Raw genomic sequence first — 21008 nt, 5'->3', positions numbered from 1 at the left:
GAGAGCTGTGAAAATCCTTCCAAGCCTCATTTGCTTCAAATACAAAGATGTCATCTTCACCGTCACTGTTGGAAGACCTAGGCTGCTGCTGCTGCTGCTGTTGCTGCCGCTTTTTTCCCTTTATCAGATGTTGTTTTGCCTGCTCTGGAACCATGGATTCTGAAGCCATTGGCTGTTTCTTCTTGCACTGTGTCCATCTTCAAAAATTCATGCCAAGACAAAATCCAGCCCATCAGGAGTCAAATCCTAAAATGCAGTTAAATTCTGTTCATGTTCCTGTTCGGAAAAAAAAAACAAAACCCAACACAAAAAATGATGAGACATTAGGTACTGGTAGTACCTAACAATTTGATTACATGTTATAAATACTACCTATAACCTTACTTGGGGAAGGTGGGAGGAGAAAGCAGGGAAAAAAGACCCACAGTCAAGAACCCTACGCGGGTACCTTTAGGAAAAGCCATTGTTTGTGAACTTGTTGCCCACGCTTCTTGAAAAAAAGACAAGAAAAAGAAAAGGCAAGGATGTATCCTCCAACATTCCTGATCTCACTGCTGTGGATGGCAGAGGAACAAAAGCGACACGGCCCACACACAACCGTGTTTCTTTGGTCCTTAAATAGCATCTCTCATCACTGCTGCCATAGACAAACTATTGATCTGACCCCGATGGGTATTTTGTACATACTTATTACTCAGCTTTCCTAGGTCTCTTAAAAAGCTAAAGCAATCCTTAAGTGTTTTATGCATTTATGCAAATGTAAGCAAAATATAAAAAGCTTCTACACAATTAGAGAACAAGAATTTACACTTACAGAAAAATCTTGGAATTAAAATTATTTCCTTTTATCTAGCAACCTTATTAATCCAACAGATTGATAATTAAAGCATGACAATGAGGAGCAAGTTTGCTCCTGCTTGCTAGCTTTTATTTTATACTGTTTACCCAGCTTAGCTGAAGATATTTAAGGTGTCTAAGTTTTATACAGCTCGGACTAAAGGAATTGTAGCCATACTAACATCATAGCTTTCCCAGGGCTGAAAGACAAATCAGGGATACCACAGACAATGGGGAGAAGGTTTTTTCTGCTTCTGCCACTCGAGTATTTTACTCTTCCTGCTACTGTGAGCTTCAGTTAGGTTAAGATTTAAGTCCAGCTTTTTATTTGGAAAAAAAAAAAAAAAACTTAAGCATTAGGGGAAGAGCAAATATTTTTCCAGTTCAGTAGCATATTTTAAGTTTCAGCTCTGTGTGCCTAGAACTCATGGAAGCCACCTCAGTGAGATTTAGGCCATGCATCCACACGTTTTGTGGAAGATTATGAAGTCCACAAGAAAAAATGAAATACTGTTTGAAAGCATGGAGTTACTGATCTAGCTTACAAGCAGGAGTTCTGTTAGATTTTGGCAAGGAAAGCAAATGGATTTGTAAGGTTTTAAGACAAAGTCTCTGGAGACGGTATTTAGTAGCGTGTTCCTCTCTTACGCTGGCTACGAAACTTTGGTTTTCATGTTTTCTGGTTAATTTATTATGCATTCATTCTTCGTTTTATGCTAAGAGTTGATGATTGCTGTAGTTCAGTGATTTCTGCTCATGGACTCTGGTGTTGGAGGAAGTGGACTGGCTGAAGTAACAAAAATATTATTCTACAATAAAAATGTAAGTCGCATGTCTAGGAGCAGACTTGACTTTCTTCTGGGATATTTGGAAAGCGTCCATGCTAAATTTAGAACTCCTCAGGCATCGGTACTGGAGAAAAAGCAGGAAGTCATACTCATTTCTGCTGTAGGTCACAGGGTTGTTGCCAGCTCCTCGTCCTGTGCAGTGACAAGGCTGTTGGCTGCACTGGGCCAGGCAGGTTAAAGTAATATCACACGTGCCTAGAATATTCACCGATGGTGCTGTAAGCAAGGTAAGTATTCTTCCTTCAAAAGATACCTAAGAGAAAGATCTTACTTATTCCAAAATCACAAACTAGTTCACAGATATTACGGATCACAGGATATTTACATAGTTTATAAGAAGGAATACCTTTTCCTGCTGAAAACTTAATTTCTACTATGCCAGATTTGACAAATTCCTATACTGAGATGTTTTTATAGTTAGCTAGGGGGAAAAATCTTGATATTTTGGTTCTCTTAACTTCAAATTAATCCTCAACTACTGGTATTCACCACCTTTGCTTTGTTTAACATTCCCTTTGAAGAAGTCACTATTATCATTGAGATATAAGCTTCCGAGACAACCTACTTAAGTTACAAAAGTGAACATAAAAAAGCAAGAGGAAAAATGAGAGAGGTTGAAATGCTGTACAAGGGTTTTGAAAAGCACCACGTATTATTCATTCAGAGGTCAGATATAGCATCTTTAGCTTACACTTCCAGGGAACTCTTGCTTGTTTTGGTCCTGTCAGTCTCCTCCTGTCTCCAAGATGCATCTAGAAGGTTCCTAAGGATGTTTCATTTAAGAAATAGGACACGCCTCTTAAAGAAAAGCAAGTTCAGTGCATCAGTGCTATTGCTTCTTTGTGTTACGGCCTTGCCCTACTCTGGTGACCAAGTTACAACTCAGACCTGCTTGGGATACATTGATCTGATGTCAGAAGTACAGGGCAGATGGAGTTATTTTGCTTGAACAAAATACAGTAGCTCAATGCATATTGAGTTCAGGATTCTTATTTCGGCTTAACTGTCCGTCCTATCGTAGCCAAAACTGACATTCCAGTGAAAGACTGAGGGTTATTTTCTTCTTTTTTTTCAGGTTGGTCCAAAGCTTATCTCCTGCCACAAACTGGTGCTAGCTTGTGTTATACCTTACTTTAGAGCCATGTTTCTTTCGGAAATGGCTGAAGCCAAGCAGACATTGATTGAGATCAGGGACTTTGATGGTGATGCAATAGAAGACCTGGTGAAGTTTGTGTACTCCTCCCGGATTACTCTGACAGTGGATAACGTCCAGCCTCTCTTGTACGCTGCTTGCATTCTTCAGGTGGAACTGGTAGCAAAGGCGTGCTGTGAATACATGAAGCTGCACTTCCATCCCTCCAACTGCCTGGCAGTCAGGGCATTTGCGGAGAGTCACAACCGCATTGACTTGATGGACATGGCTGATCAGTATGCTTGCGAACACTTTACAGAAGTGGTGGAGTGCGAAGACCTTGTGAGTGTGTCACCACAGCACCTCCATAAACTCCTGTCCTCCAGTGACCTGAATACTGAAAACGAAAAGCAAGTTTACAACGCTGCTATCAAGTGGCTGCTAGCCAATCCACAGCATCATGCGACGTGGCTGGATGAAATACTTGCACAGGTAGGGCAGGCTGAGGCGCCGTGTGCCTGTCTTGTCACTGGTTTTGTTGTCTAATCAACTGTTTGTCCTTGGGTAGATCTCATGATGAAAATTGTTCTCGGCAGTTGGCACCTCCTCTGGTATTCGCAGTTGTGAGTTAACAGTAGAATATCAGGAAGAAGTCATATTCTTCAGTTTCTCTTGTGAGATGAGTACTCACTACATGCTCGTGGCTGGGGAGTGGGGAGCCAACAAAAAGCTGCATCTGTGTTAGAGCAGAAAATTCTTAGATTTACACATAGTAGAGTACATAAAGCCATCACTTCACTTGGTTTGATACTACTACAGCCTGAAACACTCACTTCCCTTGCTGGTAAGTGTTTGTACTTAAGAAAAGAGAGCAAAGCTGTTGAGGAGCTTTTTACGTGTCTAGGAGAGTAAAACTGTAACGGAGATGTGTCATATCAAGTTGTGCTACTTCTAGAATGTTCCTATATTTAATTAACAAAAGACCAAGACATGTTAGCCCTATAAGCAGGCTAGGAAACATATGCTAGACCATTTAATGCTCACTAGGCTAGCACTGCTGGTTACCTGTAGGAGTTAGCAGTTTAATGATCTAGACTTGATGAGAGTCCACTGCTTCTGAAAGAAACACATACGGGTATCAAAAGGTCACTTAGCTGAACTTATTTAAACACCCATCGGACCTCCTCCTGTCAAAGCGTTAGGTACGTCAGTTATTCAAGCTCCGTATGCGTTGATTATGGGAATTTAAAATACAGTATTTGAGACAGGTATAGAGAACCTGTGCTGGGGAGGAGGGTGGTACATGCTGTGCACTGCAAAATGCCCTGTGAATCTTAGCAGGTAGGATCAACTGTGCCATTTCAGTTGTCACTGAACTCCAGCTTGAATGTTTTGCATTCAGCAGAAGTGCTAATATTGGCATCATGTGAGTAAAGAGAGGTCCACTAGAATACTGCTGTCATTGTCTTCATGCATCATTTTTCACCTTTCCTGGTAAAAGATCACAACTGTTTATTAACTGTCTTCCCAAAACTTTCAGTTTCATCTAGACTAGCATGATGGTTTTGGTAGAAAAATTCCTTCTTTAGTACACTATAATTAAATTTATAGGCAATATAATTTGAGATTTAAAAAAACCTTCATTATTACCCAGGTGTACAAGTAGATGAGATTAACATCTTTGTTTTATTCATGGTAACCAGTCTAGAATGAAACAATGAAAAAGTAAACCCCTTCCTGTAAATATGGGTTATTTGCCAGAGTATACGGAGCCATCAGGTGATTTGGACATTATTGCTAGCAGAAAACATGCCTGGGCTTCGCGATAGTTATTATCCACATCATAATCAGCCTTAGGGGTTGCGCTGTCATCATGAGGTTCTGAATTTGTCAGCCTTGTGCTCTTACCGCATCACTTGCCTCATGAGTCTATGAGCAGGGCTATGGCTGTGCTTTTAATCGGCCAAAACCAAGACAGGCCAAAGTAAAGGAAGAAGTGGGACTGAAAGCAAGCGGGTAAGGAAGAACTGGTAGAAACACTTGCTTACTTCAAGGCAGGGACATTTGTCAGCCATGTAACAGCACCCTTTTGCTGCTCTGAGAAGCACTGGAGATACTGGACTTCACAATTGCTGCTGAGCTAACTGGGAGGCGCCTGACAGCATCGATTCCAAACCTTAGGAAGTCAGATGCTGGTTTGCTTCAGTCCCCCCTGCTAACACCTGTCCCACCTTTGCACCCGATTGTACTTCATATTCCTCACTGTTTCTCTCAAAAGGACAAATGAACGGTTTGCTGAAATAAGTGACTGTGGGGAGGAAGACATTTCAAGGCAGCCTTGGAGAGGCTGACCTTATTTCAGATGTGCCCTGTCGCTGGGGATTGCTCTGGGCAGTGACCACCTATAGCCTTACCCAGAAGGAGCCTTTCTTTCCTCAGCCTGCTCACCAGCTCTCTGCTAGGGAACCACAGGAAGGATTTGGGGAAGGAAACAATTAGCTCTCAACGTTGGGGTTTTTTTAATCCTGTAGTCTGTCAAGTCCACACTAGAGAAAGGTGTTACTGCACTATCAATACCTCCTTAATAGACAGACACTTAGTTCGTGCTGATAGTGTTTCCTCTTTGACTTGCCACCCAAAGAAAATCAGCCATTCTAGCAAAAGCCCTCTTATACTGGCATAGCAATGAGCTGAAAATTCACCCCCTCAGCAGACTAACCGGACACGGGCTATCCTGGTACAGTCACGGATGCTGCCTGCATCACATCAGGCAGGTGCAGTTGCAGTACAGGCAGCGGCACTTCTTCCTCCGCTCAGCCTGGGCCAAGGGGCAGTTCTCCACCGCTGCTTAAATGCAAAGGGTTGCAGCAAACGTTTGTCACTAAAAAGAACTGTTCATATCGCTGTTATTCTGGAAAAAAAGTATGAACGCCTCCCTTTTTAGTGAAGAGCGTGGGGCTGGCAGCTGGCTCAGAAGCTGCCATCTGTTATGCTTGCGTCACTGTAAATGGTGAGACTCAGTCAGTTCAGCCAGTTACTCCAACTGTGTTCATTTCTGTCAGGTACGGCTGCCTCTCTTGCCCATTTGTTTCCTTATGGGTGTTGTGGCAAAGGAAGAGATTGTCAAGCAGAATCTAAAATGTAGGGATTTGCTGGATGAAGCAAGAAACTACCACCTTCACCTGAGCAGCAGGGCAGTGCCAGACTTTGAGTACTCCATTCGCACAACACCAAGGAAGCAGACTGCTGGTAATTAAATGTGTGTCTGATTATCCCATAGGGAGTGGTGTGGAGAAAAGGCGGTGCGTCTGTGCAGGGTTAGGTAGCTTGGTAGAAATGGTTGTTAATGACTTAATGCAAAACTGGGAAAGCCGTTGTGTACCTCTCTGGTAATTAGCTAGTGTGCTGCATTGTCCTAGCAGAACTTTAGCTGTCATTTGCTTTCTTTAAAGCATTATTTATTTATCCTGATTGGCTCTATCTGTATTAAAGCTAGAACTGTTAAGTATCTTGTGACCAGGCAGCATGCTCACAGCTATACCGACAACAGTGGACACTTATCTTTTGGCACGAGAAGGTTGAGCTAACTTTTAAACTCTTTGGCTAACCTACACCAAAAGTGAGTGATGAATATTAGACTGCAAATCCAAATTTTTACATTTTTATATTTAACAATGTTTATCTCCCTGAGCAAAAAATCACAAAAAGCATATTTAAAATATGCATTTTAAATGCATATTTTTGCATCAGCATAGATAGTTAATTGCCATAACAGCATGCCAAGCAAAGGCAAAATCCAGCACCCAGTTACGTAGGGCAATGACTGTGCCCCCTGAAGTGAAATATGACTTCTCCCGAACTACATAAGTTTCAGTTCACTCTGCTGTACAACTTTATCCCCCATCTTCCTGCTATTTTTCTGGAAACCTGTTTTGTCTTCTTCAGGTGTGTTGTTTTGTGTCGGTGGTAGAGGTGGATCTGGTGACCCATTTCGCAGCATTGAATGTTACTCTATCAGTAAGAACAACTGGTTCTTCGGCCCTGAAATGAACAGCAGGAGAAGGCACGTGGGTGTGATCTCTGTGGGAGGTCAGTAATGCTATTCTAAAGGCACTTGTTTGCTCCTTTTGGTGGAATCGGTACTTGTAATAAATAAATCTGTCTTCCAATGGCTTACCTGTTGGATATTCTTCAATTTAGTAAGGCTTCTTCCCCACGAAGGGGTTTGTGATTCTGAAACAATCTGAGAGCATGCTTACTGAAAAGATATTACTGTGAACTGGGAGTTGGGGTGGTTCAGCCTGCAAGAGGCTCTGGGGAGACCTTACTGTAGCTTTTTAATACTTAAAGGGAGCTTGTAAGAAAGATGGGGACAGACTTTTTAATAGGGGCTGTTGCAATAGGCCAAGGGGTAATGGTTTTAAACTAAAAGAGGGAAGATTTAGACCAGATATAAGAAGACATTTTTTACAATGAGGGTGGTGGAACAGGTTGCCCAGAGAGGTTGTAGATGCCCCATCCCTGGAAACGCTCAGGGTCAGGTTGGACAGGGCTCTGAGCAACCTGGTCTAGTTGAAGATGTCCCTGCTCATTGCAGGGGGGGTGGACTAGATGACCTTTTAAAGGTCCCTTCCAACCCCAACTATTCTATGATTCTATGAACGGTACATAGCCTCTTCTCTTAACAGGCGATTTAATTTTTTTTTAACCCATTTACAAAAAAATAGCCTTACACAGCAGAGTCACCCAGAATTTGCTAGTACTCATACTAGCTCCCTTCACACTTAACTCCATACAGGCAAGTCACTAAGACCGTAAATCTTCCAAGAACAGACCTACCTTTATTTTTGGGTCTCCATCTTCTGAAACCAGGTCCGTGCAGTCCAGAGCAGCTTAGCACCCATGATGCAACTTCTCCTTGTAAACGGTAGCTCCTGTGTTGCTGCAGCAGAACAGAGATTTCCCCCCCCCCCCCCGAAAATCTGGAGAGACTGATATAAATGTCCAAAACTGATCTGACCTGCAGTACTCAAGTGATGGGAAGATTTTTTTGTCTACATATCTCAAGCTTTGTATAAAAGTCCAAGTTAGAAACAGATCTCTGGTTGAGTACAGCATATAAAAATATAAAGTCTGTACTTACTAAAATCTTGATATTGAAAACATTTGAAGACTTTAACCTTTATTTGAGCTTGTTCTCTCCACATAGGCAGGGATATTGCATAAATGAAAACTGAAGTGTTGCCAAGCAATCTCTGTATCAAAAGATGCATATGTGTTTCGGGTAAAGTCTACGCAGTAGGTGGACATGATGGAAACGAACACTTAGGAAGCAGGGAAGTATTTGATCCTCTCACAAACAAGTGGATGATGAAGGCATCAATGAACACAAAGAGGTACGTGATCCAAATTTTAAGTCCTAGTCTGCGATAAATAATTTCTTGCTGACGCTGAAAAACACCATGTCTGTCCTGTCTTTATTTGGGTTTCCAAACTGTGCTATTTTTTGTTTTGTTGTTTTTGTTTTTTTTTCCTATTTTGGGGCTTTATGCTATCAAACACCTTTATTTACTAGCTGTAAAGCAAATACAAATTTGCATCACATACTTGCATACATCACATATTTTCAGAAACACAACGTTGTGCGTAACATACTATTTCAGTGCAAAACTGCATAATATCTCTCTCTCTCTAGGGAGAGGCCCTGGCTGGTAACATTGGTTACGTTTACACTTTGGCTTTCTTTTGTCACTATTCTTTTCTTTCTTGGGGGCCTGGCTTCTGGAGCAGAGAGCTCTTCTACTCCAGCTGTGCTTACATTCCCGTATCTAGGGCGTTTCTGCTATGCCCGATAAAGAACTTGAAACTGATAGACTTCTGTGGGTTTTTTGCGCTTTTTAAGAATGAGCAAGATGACTGCCAGTGAACACGCACAGTGAAATTCTTCATGCCCAGGAAACCTTCATGCTGCCTATGTTTTTGCCACAAAAGGCCAGACGCACTAAAACACTTAAAGTCAGATTGAGGCTTTTTCTTGCCTTTTGACATTTAGGATTCTTTTAAGGAATCACAGATGGGTAATTTTTTGTTTCCGCTGTCATTTAAATCAACCTCTTGAATTCTACATTCTGTTTTGTTATTTGTTGTTTCTAAAAGCATCATGTACAAGCAGGAGTGAACTACTGAACACGGCTAAGTCCTCAAGCTTATTTGTAGCTGTGACATAATCAAAGTAAAAGACCCAGACTCCCAGAAGGAGCTTCTTACTCCTCCCTACTGCCACCACCACAGGGCATATTCTCTGCAAACATCAGCCCTAGATTTCTGTGACATTTCTTACTCAGTACCTTGGTAAATGGAAGGGCTGCTGTGCCTTGGCTACGCTCCATTCCTCCCATTCATGGACATGGTGTCCGAATACTTAGTTGAGAAAAAACTGCCACCATTGATGCCATCTATGTTACCTGGTGAGGCAATGCAAGATAAGGTCAGGGTATCTCCCCAGTGTGTGTTCTGTAGAAAGACTGTGCATCCCTTGCTCCTGCCTTGGTATCTTCGCACCTGCCCTCTGTGTAATGAGGCAAGAATGTTCTCAGTGAAATGGTGAATCACCTGTCTTGGTACTTAAAGCAGAAACTTAATGCTTCTAATGAGTCTAGACCATACTTTGCATTTTGTAATACTGATTGTATTCTCATAATTGTAGATTCAGTAGAAAAAAATCTGACAACTATTTTAACACAGACTTAATAAAAAAGAAGAGAATGGAAGAAATTGTAACTAAATCTTTCTAGAGTTCACTCATCTAATATCCAGCGCAGGCTTGCTTTTAATATGTATTAATATCACCCCCCAAAAAAATCATTCCCAGATTGTAGCAGCAGCTATATCAGCAAAGTTAAAACCAGCAGGTTTTGGTTCTCCATAAAACAAAATGTGGTTCTTCAATAAAACAAAATAGGAGGCGTAAAATTCAGTACCAAGAAATCACATAGCTAAGCTAACCTCATATATCTAAGCGTGTAATTAGAAGACTTGGGTCTTGGGTGACATTCAGTCAAAACAGTATTCCGCGTCCCCCTGCCTTTATTCTTTAAACAGGAGCTTTGTCTTTTTGCAGTCTAGAAATATTCTAGCTGCAACAGTCCTGTTCATGGATCACACAATAACGTAGAGGTGCCTGGGAAAGCTGAGGTGAAGTCAAGATAAAACTCTAGAGCCCCTCTCACGGGAGGATGCAAACATACGAAAGACTTTCAGGATAAAGCTGCAAGACTGATGCAGGTGTACAGAGGGCCAGCCACAGTTACTGGTCATTATTTATTATAAACTTCACTTTTAACATTTTCATTACTTTTTCCCCCATAGTTTGAAACAGGTACCAGTCAGGTAACATTGCACTTGATGTGTCTTTCCCATTCCTTTTCCTTAAGGACTTGCACTGAGGTGTTGATCCTGTGGTTTTCTTAGGAGAGGAATTGCTCTTGCCTCCCTTGGTGGCCCCATTTACGCAATAGGAGGTTTAGATGACAACACTTGCTTCAGCGATGTGGAAAGATATGACATTGATTCTGATCGATGGAGTGCAGTCGCCCCAATGAACGCTCCCAGGGGAGGAGTTGGCTCCGTAGCCCTTGTGGTAAGTGACTGTTTCCTCCCAAGTTGAGGCCATCTGAGGAACTGAACTGCTTTTCCCATCTGCTTTTACAAGGCAGAACACAGGATTTTGAACAAAATGCAGCTGGTAGGTCTTAGCACCTCTGGTCATCAAAATCCTACTGAGCTGTGCAAAAGATGAGGATATTTAGGATAATACTCAGATCAAACTGAACTGCCTATATGAAAACGCAACATAATAGAAGTAGTGCGCAGCAGGAGTCTATCTATTGTTTCCTGGTAATAATTGAGTAATATCCATGACTAGCGATGCAGGAGTGCTGCTTATGCCATTAGGTTCTTCTTGTAAATATTAAAGCACTACCTCCTCCTCCTTCTTTCCGTCCTTTGTTCTCTTCCCTTCGCTCAATAAGAATCTACATTCTTCTGGTTGTTTCAACCCGATTTTGCACTAAATTTACCAGACAAATAATGAGCATAAACTAGCAAGGTATATTTTGCACAGACTATATAACTAGGCTGTATAATAGAATTTCAGACACAGAAAAGAAATACTTTCCGCTTGCTCAGAAAGAACAGGAACTTATTTTTCTTTTTTTTTTCCTCTGCCATCTTCTTTAGGTGGGAACTCGTCGGCCCTGTGTCACACTGCAGGGCAGGGGCAGGCGTGGCTGTGTGCTCTTGTCTCAGCAGCCAGATCTGGGACGTGGGCCAAGGATCCAGCAATGTTGTTGACTGCATGTGAGCTCTGCTGCCTCCTCCAAATTCCAGAGGAACGATAGGAAGGGAGGCACTGCGGAGCTTTTAAACACCGTGTTTTGTATGGTAGGTTAAGAAATGCAAACAATACATTTTCTTTGTGAAGATGTTACCTCCTGCAACTGTAAAGCTTTTGGTGGCTTTCTATCAGTAGTGATACGGAAAAGTCTGTGAAAACATGGAATAAAAGTATAACTCACAGGAGAAAACCTGCCAAGAGCTGCAATCATCCCATTTTTGAGAAGCTGTAATTTCAGAATCATTTGAGGCAACTGGTACAGGGACTCATTATTGAACTGTAAACCAGGCATGGGGTGAGGAGAGAGAGCAGCAGTTAGTACTGCTGAGCCTTACCCAACAGCCCTGCTACGCATTTTCTGAAGGACTCGAGTGCCATTTAATGTAACTTATTTTCGGGAATGTAGTCTTAAACATTTCCTAATTGTGTAAGAGCTTTGTAACACAAAGCGTCTCAAGTTTTAGAAGGTAACGACATCCCTGTTGCACACTAAGAGAAGTGGAGCAGAGAAGTTCACTGCCCATGTCCGAAGGGACTGCTGGCAGCAGTGGAAATAGCAGGTACTTGGTCTGAAACCTGTCTTTCAATGTACTTTCTCAAGCTAATATACTCGTTAGAAAGCTGAAAAGATTCTTGACCTGAGCTTACCCACTAGAATACTGGGATTCTCAAGTCTTCAAATAAAATTTGTAGTAACTACCCCCCCAAAGGCAAGTTTCTGTTGAGAGGTCATTCCTGAAGTAACGAGTGTAATTTGTCCTACTTTAAGATGGCAGTGTGTGAAAATGTCAGCTTCAGAGGTGTCCGAGTCACCATTTTTATACAAAATGGAAACGTACGGTAAAAGTTGCAGTATTCTGTAAAGACTTTTAAATGCAGTTCTAGGAGATGACATGTCCATCTTCAGTAGCCAGTAGCAACTCAGTGGTAATTCTAGAGGTACAGGCTCTTTTAAGATAGTTAAGCCTCAAAACAGATGACTTAAAGCTTCTATAAGCCAAAGAGAATCAGCAACAAAAAGAATTGGAAATAAACCAGTACTTACACGAAAAATTGAAATATGAACTTGACAGTGTTGTGTACAAAGTTCTGTTGTTACGCATTCAGAAGCCCTGTATTCCAAGTAACGTCCAGCTGGAAAGACTGCACATTGCTGTTCCTGCATCACCGCGAACAGACCGACAGCTGACAATCCTTTGTGACCAAAGTTTGTTCCAAGTGACGAGGGAGAGCAGCAAACTTCTCTGCACGCAGTAGCAGGGAAGAGGCAGGGCAGTACGACCATAAGGTACAATCACGTTTCGCTGTTGAGTTACTATCATTTAGCTTTTCTGTTTCAAATGGCTTTGCACTTTGGTAGCACCCAGGGACAAAGTGGACGGTACTGTAAATAATGAAACATTGCAATAAAACATTTGTACTTCAAAGCACCTTGTTTCTAGCATGACTGGAGCATGCTATTGTGGGGAAAGGTTAAAACAATGAGTCTTTTTTGGTTTCTGCAGAGTATAATTCCCAACCGGAAGCCTTTGTCAGCAGAGAAAATCCTGCGTTACGGCTGCAAACCATACCACCCTGCTCCTGCCCTTGCCCCCCGGCAAGGATGTTGACACCGTTGTGGCTCTTGACCTGGCTAGGAGGGCTGGAACCAAGAGGTGCGGGTTCCCTCTCTGGAAACAAACACGTTTTTCTATGGATGTCCTGGATAACACTAAAACTTGAGGGGGAGTGGGGGGAAGATTTTCCACAAAGTAGTACTGACTGTGAAACCAAGCTGCCTGGGGGTGCTGTGTACCAGTTGATACTTTTCTCCTCTTGATGGGAAAGTGCTAGCACCCAAGGGTGCAGCCTGTGAATAACTCACACGCATCCGGACCACACTGACAGCCGTCGCCTTCCAGGCACCAAAGGGAGACGTGCGTGTTCAGCAGGGAAATAAGGTTACAGCAAATGCAGTGGGATTCCCTGCGGTGTGGGAGGAGCTCTGCTGTCAACCCCATAGCTGGAAATCAAGTGGCACTAGGGCTGAACACGACTGTAAGACAGACACTTCTCTTGTAGTTCAATTCGTACGCAACCCTCCCCCCCAACATTATTTGTGCTCGGGCTTCCGAGGCGTATTGTTAAGGGCTGGCGGGAAAACTGCAGAAAAGATTTACAAGGAACAACCCTCTTGCCAGTATAGCGGCGTCCACGTTATTAATCTTAGATAGCACCAGAACTACAAATATTTTGTGCAGAACTGTTTTTAGAAACATTATTGCTGGAAATGTGATAACGATGTCAAAATATCAAAAATTTAAAAAAGCGTAGGATTACTGTGGCAACAAAGTAATGACTTACCTGCATATAAAGCCCTCGTAATTTAACACCAGCAAACTCGTTTTTCCTCTTACTGGCAACAGGATAATGATGACAAAGAAGTACCCCACCCCCCCAAGGCTGAGGGGAGAATGTAGCCCACCCTGGCTCCCCGTGGTGAGGCAGCCCTCCAGTGGCAGCAGGCCCTAACTCCCACCGCATCGTCTAATTTAGAACTCAACTCGGGATTTGCTATAGCAAAGTATTTAAACATCCAAGCTCAGGAAATCGTGCATCATGTTTAGATGCAACATCTGATCCCAAATGATCCCGAATCCCAAATTGTTACTGCTTCTGTTAATGTTTTTCCTGCACCTAAAAGCCTTGAACTGACCCATAAAAATCATGAACCCAAAGATGTCCGTTAGAACATCCTTTAAACACATAGAAAAAATCAGTTTGTAAGAATCAAGTGCGGTCACAGTTACTCACGTCCAAGTTTCCAGCCTGCTGATTTGAACACCGTCATGGGTTTCTGGGAGGAGCAAGACCAGACTCGACCACTCCCGACCAGCCCCCTTGGCCCTGTATCTCCAGTCACACTGGTGCGCAGCCAGTGCTTACGGGTCACCCTGCTGCCGCCCCAGCTTCTGGGACATGTCGCCTCCCATCTCAGCTCTCCTGCTGCCTCACAGCAGCCTTCACGCACGCCGCTGCTCCTCACCTCAGGACTTGGGACTGTGGCTTCCCAATTCCTTCCAAACCGTACGGCTGCCAAGGGCCACGCGTTGTGTTTGTCTTCAGGACATTTTAGTCTGAGCACTTTTACGTATGGAAGATCAATACAAAGACAAAGATTTCTCTTTAAGTCAGGTTTCCGTTTGCTACATTCAAATAGTAATTTCTGATTGTATTTTTTCAGGACACGCCATAACACCATGATGATGCAAGGATCTTGCATGTCTTCGTGTTTATTTCAATTTTGTAAATTATGTCTTCTCAAAATAATCTTAAATTCATACCTTATTGTTTACATTCAAAGAGGGTTGTGAGAATTTGGTTATACTTTCACAGCTTTGATTACTTTTTAATATTGCCGTTCCCCAAAGCCATCTCATTCCTAAGAGAGCCACGCTTGCAGCAAAACTGCTAAAACATTCAGACGTGGACAGAAGACTTTAGAAGGCAACGCATGTGCTACTTGCATATTTTAAGCCATAAACAAAATACACGCATGCACTCTTAATCCCATCGGAAAGACTATTTCCGCCTGTTTGAACATGAACAGGGGTGGAGAGAAAATTATTTCACCGAAAGGTCTGCCTGTAGAGGGGGATGCAGCCCTGCAACCAACCAAGCGTTCGCAGAGGGTTTGCGCGCACCCTGTGTTTACGCAGCACAACCAACAGGCAACCAACCCACTGCCTCGGGCTGCTGCAGGGAAGCAGGAGGTAACAAGGATGCCAGCCAGGCGCTGGAGGGATCCCGTGTCTGTCTCCAGGATCTGCTTTCACCTACAGTGGGATCCGGAGGCAGTTATTCCAGCGTCAGCGTTCTTAACCCTCGCAGCATGCACGCACGTAGGGAGACTGAACACATCAGGCACAATTTACTCATCAGAACCCAGGAACTTTTCTTGCTCCTTGTCTTGGTAAGACACTTTTTTTAGAGCAGTGGGAAGGTAATTAAATAAAAGCACAGTTGCCACCAGCATGACTTGCAGCAGGCTCTGAAACCAGCACTCTGTGCTCAATCCGACTGCATTCAAGTGCCAGCAAGAGAGATGCAGACAATCCAGCAGCAGTAAGACTGTCAAAGCCCCAGGAAATTTTATGAGATTACTTTGCTGCTCTGAGCTTGTGTATGCACTTCCCTAAAGTCGGGATGCCTTCCTGCATCCCAACTGCATGACCTCAGTTCTGTGTCTCACCGCCACTTGCAACAACATTTTGACTCTGGAGTGATTCCACCTCTTATAGGAGTTAGAAATGAGCTGCATGAGAAAATTCCTGTCAACAGGCAAAACCATCTACTCCAGCCCAACGTAACCGCCCTGAACCACAATGAGAAACAGAAGCGGTTGTGTTTCCCTCGTTTGCTGCCTGTCTGCTCCGTCTGCTGAGACTGCTGCAGGATGCGCCGTCTGATCTTGTGTGATGGGACCACGGCTGCGACACCAAATGACACGGGGACCCATTTTACAAATAAGTTGTCATCGGGTGATAAAAATTCAGCCAATTAACCTGGTCAAGCTTAAGTAGAACAAATGCTTGGAAAGTCCGTAACTCCATATTAGTCCCACAGTTAAATGGGGCTTTCTATCTTCATTTAGGCTGAAACTGCTTTTAAAACTATTTTGAACACCGCTGCAGTGCACATTTCTGCAAACCCAAGTACTCTATTCCAGACGCTCCACTTAAATTTTTTTGCTGGCTGCTTTTACCACATCTGTATTTATTTTCTGAACCTTTGCATGTTCTCTTGACTGGAACTGGCAGCAAATAAAGCACTCTTAGCCAGGAGATGAACCTTATATTTGTAATTCTTTCCTGGCTCTGTCAGCATGGTTGGTGTTGCTGCCACTTCACGGCATTTTAACGCAATTCCTTGGATTCCAGTTTCATTTTCAACATGTTCCAGCACACACACACACACACACACACAAAAAGTCAACAGGCAGCTTTGTAATTTCTGCCATGTGACTTGTCTGGTCTGCAGGGATTATCGTGTTCCATCACTTCAAGCAAAAAGCCCATGCAGATACACACCTGCCATAAGTTTTGCACTGAAATGGTGACTCAATCTTTCAATGAGTGCACACAACCTACATCAGGTGGTGCGGCAGCCAGCGTCCTGACAGAGATAATAAGACACATGTACACTGGGCTGTGATGAAGAGAATGCACGCGTGCGTGGCTACGGCTGCCTGCCTGACTTCTGAAGCGCCCCTGCTACCTGGCAGCGTCCCACAGGATAATTTCTCTCATGCTTATTAAATTAACGGTCTTGAAAATTAATAGTCTAAGCTTGCAAGTACACAGCTACAGCCATTCCTGGGAGTGGCAGCGAGGCTTGGCTCTGGTTCAATAGCCAACGAGAAACATTTTTGTGTCCTTATTTGCTTGATGGGTAAGACTTAACTTGGGCCAAGAATCGTAAGCAAATTATCTTCCCCTACACACATTTTCAGTACACCTAACTCAGCACGGGCTGCTGGAAGAAAGTAATTGCAAAGCCGTGAACTGTCCTGACACAGTCCAAGTCAGATCTCCAAATGAACAGCCGCCAGATGAAACAAACAGCACATTACAGCTGCCAATATCAGTGCATTTAGATGTCACATTGTCATTGCACGTTAAGCCACATGGCAACTTTCTCCTCCTGCTTCTCACTTTTCTTTTGTCCAAGCAGGTGCCAGCTCCCCAGCCAAAATCTTGGTGAATGCAGGACAGAAAGGACAGGAATGGAAAAGCAGAGCCAAAGAGCCCTTCTTTCTTCCTGTCCTCAGTGGACATCCTAGCTGCTCTCGCTACTCCCATTTGGTTCCCAAGGTCTTCCTTTTACCTCCGAGAGACTGCCATGCCTCTCTCTCTCTCACCGCTTCTTTCCCAGCAACTCACACCTTGGTCTGCTTCCCCCCAGGCTGGTTTCCTTGCTTTTTAATCACTCCACACCTGATGTGGGTTGCTGGAGCACCCCTACAGCAGCTAACCATAATCCATCTTATCTAATTACCGCCAAAGATCTACGAGTTCACGCTTCCCCAAGGGCCAGCCCCTCTGGCTCCACACACTCTCTTTTCCTCCTTGCAACGCCTGCACACACACGCACTTTGGCTTTCAGACAAAGCCCATTTCACCTTGGCACCAACGCTGCTCCAAGGCATGCCAACAACGCTGCTCCAAGGCGTGCCGACACTCCCTCCACCACAGCCTCTCAGAGGGGAAAAAGGAAAGCTGATGTGAGCATACACTTGCCCTGCTCTGTAAAGCCAGTGGCCACAGAAACACACAGCCCAGCCCTGCTGAAGTTGTTAGCTGGGGCACTGCTATCTCCAACCCCTTGGGGTTATGCTGAGATTCATCCCCCTGCACTCATGTGCTGCTGATTCACACCTACTGATGACTGGGCTTTAGCAGAAGGTTAGTTACTGCCCTTAATTAAAGTCTTCCTCACCGAAAGAAGGTCAAAGCTGTCAGACAAAAGGCACCAGTAAAACAAAAGACTAATTCTGTTTTCTTTTTCGGGTTATAAACCAAAAGACAGAGGGCAGCATCGGACTACTATGCATGTACCATTAGAGGAGAGAAAAAAAGGAAAATACATACGTACCAGGTATCTAGAGCTTCTGAAGACACTTGTGCCAGTAAAACATACCCCACACTCAGGCAAAATAAATGGGATTTGGAAACACGCTTGAATATTTTGCCAGAGTAGTACTTACAACAATGAATCCCATCATCACGGTCTCATCAGGATGAACACCCAAATGTCAAACTTCAAGGTTAAAAAACCTGAAATGCAACATTTTGATATCTTCCCTCAAAAAAGCGGCAATGAGGTGAAGGCAGTGACAAGTTTGTGCTGTCGAATATTTTAAGAAATGCAACTGCATACCAAGGAAGATGCGTGGCATGATCACAAATTGCATGGCCACACCAGCCCTCGCCTCCGAGCAAAGCTGCACCCAGGGGCTGTGCTTGTGCAACTGTGCGTGAGCAGAGCACAGAGGAGGGCGAGACATCTCAGCAAAACAAGAAACACCCCCTCCCCCAGGCAGCTCGCTTTTAATTTCCTCTTTACAATTTTCACCAACATCTCTTTCATCTGAAGAACTTGAAGACAAACAAGTCAAAATTCATATTTTAATTTTATATATACATACACACACACACGCAGCAATTCATCCTCAATACAGAAGACAAACAAAAGATTGGTGGCACAGTATCTTTGGGGAGATTTTTTTTTTTTAAGCTGTATCACACATCTGATTTTTATCTTTTTCATGGACTATAAAAGGCAGATACTTCTAATTCACAGAAGCCTCAGAGTGTGGATTCAGTGCTGAAGCCAAACACATCAGTCTCCTCCCCTCACTTATTTGCACATCTTTACCCACTGGAGACTCCATTTTGCAAGAGGTTTGGCGTCCTCATTTCTCCATGGGGCTCTAAGACGTCGCACCTCTTCCGTCACTGGGCCACCGCGGTGTGCCAGCACGGGAAGAGCTGCTGCGAGAGGGATGACTGGCGTGTCACTCCCCACGGGACATGGACCATTTAACAGATTTAAGACCAATGTTCTGTGCTCAGGAAACCTGACAGTTACTTTTTAAGGACATTCTCACTGAGAATTGCAGTTTTATTTACACTCTAAGATGATGCCTAAAGCGGGGTGAAAAAAGAAAAAACCCAACCCTGTATGGTAACAGTTGAAATAGAAATCCCACAGAAATGACCCAGAAATGCAAGGCTGGCAGCTGAACAGACGGGCAGTGGCTTGACCAGCATGCCACAATTCACGTACTGCCCAGAGACCTGATGACACGAGTCCTGCCAGCGCCCACCGCACTACCGTACACATTCACATCGCAAAGAAAACACCACCCACAAAACCTTCAGCTCCTGCTCTGCTTTGCAGATTGCATCTTGCTCAACTCTCTCTCCCAACGCCCTCCGGAAAAATAAGACAAAGCAAAAGCCTAACTAGCTCTTCTCTGAACAGCGAGGAAAGCTCATGAGCAAGTTCAGAGCCTGCTGCACCTCACGTGTAACAAGCAAAAAATTGCACAGATTGGAGCAACTTTCAGAAATACCTTTCAGCTGCCACAGACCACATACGGGCTGATACACGGCTTCAACTATTGAAAGAGAACAGAAAAAAGCTATCGGTTGGGATGCAGTTTGGCTGGCTCAACAGAAGCGGACAACATTGCTGTATTGCTATGATAGGAAATGCTGGACCCAAAGAAAACCTTAAGTTCAGCAATACTGAGTAGGAGAGGAGAAAAACCCAGTGGGAATTCCAGGAACCCTGTACCTTGACAAAACACATCGCAAACCAGCAGTGATCGCACGCTGCCATTGTAACATGCACGAGTCCTTGTTTCAGGAACGCAAAGTTTACAAAAACACATTCAGAAATGCTGATGATGGCCCAGGAACACTGTTGGTTTTGGGTAGTGACGGGGGTCAGTAAAAGTGCAATTAATATAAAGAAAGCACAGGCTGCCAATGGGCTATTTTAGTGTTTGGAGAGCAGCATAGGGCTGAGAAACTGCCAAAAATAACATTTGCCTTTGAAAAGGGTAAGCCAAGCCAAAGAGAGAAAGCAAGCTAATCTATAACGTATAACAAACCTCAACTTAAACACAGTTGCAAAATTAGGTTTGGTCAATAAAGGCTCAATAAATAACCAAACTACAACAACAAAATATTCTTGGAAAACCACCCCAAAATATTTTTGACCCTTTTAGCCAAGGGGGGGCGCTGCCCCAGGGCAGAAAGATGAGCAGGATGGTCAAAACCTGCTGCAGCCCCATGGCCTCCTGCTCCCCCTTCTCACGCCCTGGCTTTTGGATGACCTCCCTGCTGGCACATCGCACGCCCTTCCTCTGCATCCCTCCTTCCACTCCCCATCTCCATTCCTACCTCCAAAACTAACCCTCCTTGCTTTTGCCTCAAGCAAGGAGTGTGTGAAACATACTTTTTGGGGCACAAGGGGGTAGGAAATGGTGGGACAGAGGACGAGAGCGACACAGGAAAACCAGCTCCACCCTGGCCGGCAGACAGGACAGCTCGTGTCCAATTACCCCTCACGACCCACCGAAACCAGAACAAAATTCACAGATGCTTAATCCACATACATACGTCCACAACCACAAGCTATCTTCCCGTCCTCTTTTCTTACCCTCCACGCACCTTTTAATCAGCCTGGGGCTGACCTGGTTTCATGCCACTTGAAACACTAATTGATGGCAGTGAATCGAGTCCCAGTCCCACCTCGCCTGAGCAAACACGCCACCGAGCTCCTCCTGTCTAGTCTGTAGGTAAAAATCCCAGCAGATGCTCATCTGGGTACATTTCAGTTTGGTTTTGTTTTGTTTTTTAACTAACTAGGTATTTTTTCCTTTTATTCATACTTCAATTCCAATTTTGCCATTGGGATTTTCAGCGTGCAGTGACCAAAAAAAGTCTACATTGCTATATACATCTGTAACAGCAACATATCTAGTGGGTATTAAAACAGGTTTCAGTATACCTACAATTTACTACATTAGAAAACCACATCCATTATTAGCAACCATCTTAGGTGCAATGCCTATTGCAGAAAGGACCTGAATGATATGCATGAATTTTAGCACAATCGTGCACAGAGAGATGCAAAAACCATTCTTCCAAGAACAGTTACATCGCCCGACATAAAACAAAAAGTGGGAAAAGCCCCAAACAAGAGTAAGGCCATTGCAAAGAGACCACCCTGCTTAACCAATGAG

At 43.7% G+C, this 21008-nt stretch overlaps 1 protein-coding gene across 1 annotated transcript in view; it reads left to right on the top strand.

Moving 5' to 3' along the window:
• Positions 1-10699, top strand: part of LOC309670951 (kelch-like protein 8) — a gene marked incomplete at its 5' end in the record, with an annotated part of 421963 nt that extends 411264 nt beyond the window's left edge. Inside the window, 6 exon segments of the mRNA XM_082482091.1 lie at positions 2761-3309; positions 5880-6066; positions 6763-6910; positions 8085-8213; positions 10251-10284; positions 10286-10699. Of these exon segments, the coding sequence (XP_082338217.1) occupies positions 2761-3309; positions 5880-6066; positions 6763-6910; positions 8085-8213; positions 10251-10284; positions 10286-10483 (1245 nt within the window). The 3' untranslated portion in view covers positions 10484-10699.
• Between the last annotated feature and the right edge of the window lie 10309 nt (positions 10700-21008).

This window comes from Vanellus vanellus, assembly GCF_965231255.1.
Source record: "Vanellus vanellus genome assembly, chromosome: 4".
NCBI classification, from domain to species: Eukaryota; Metazoa; Chordata; class Aves; order Charadriiformes; family Charadriidae; genus Vanellus; species Vanellus vanellus.
The sequence above is the reverse complement of the archived record's forward strand: the minus strand, read 5'-3'. Positions and strand labels throughout refer to the sequence as shown.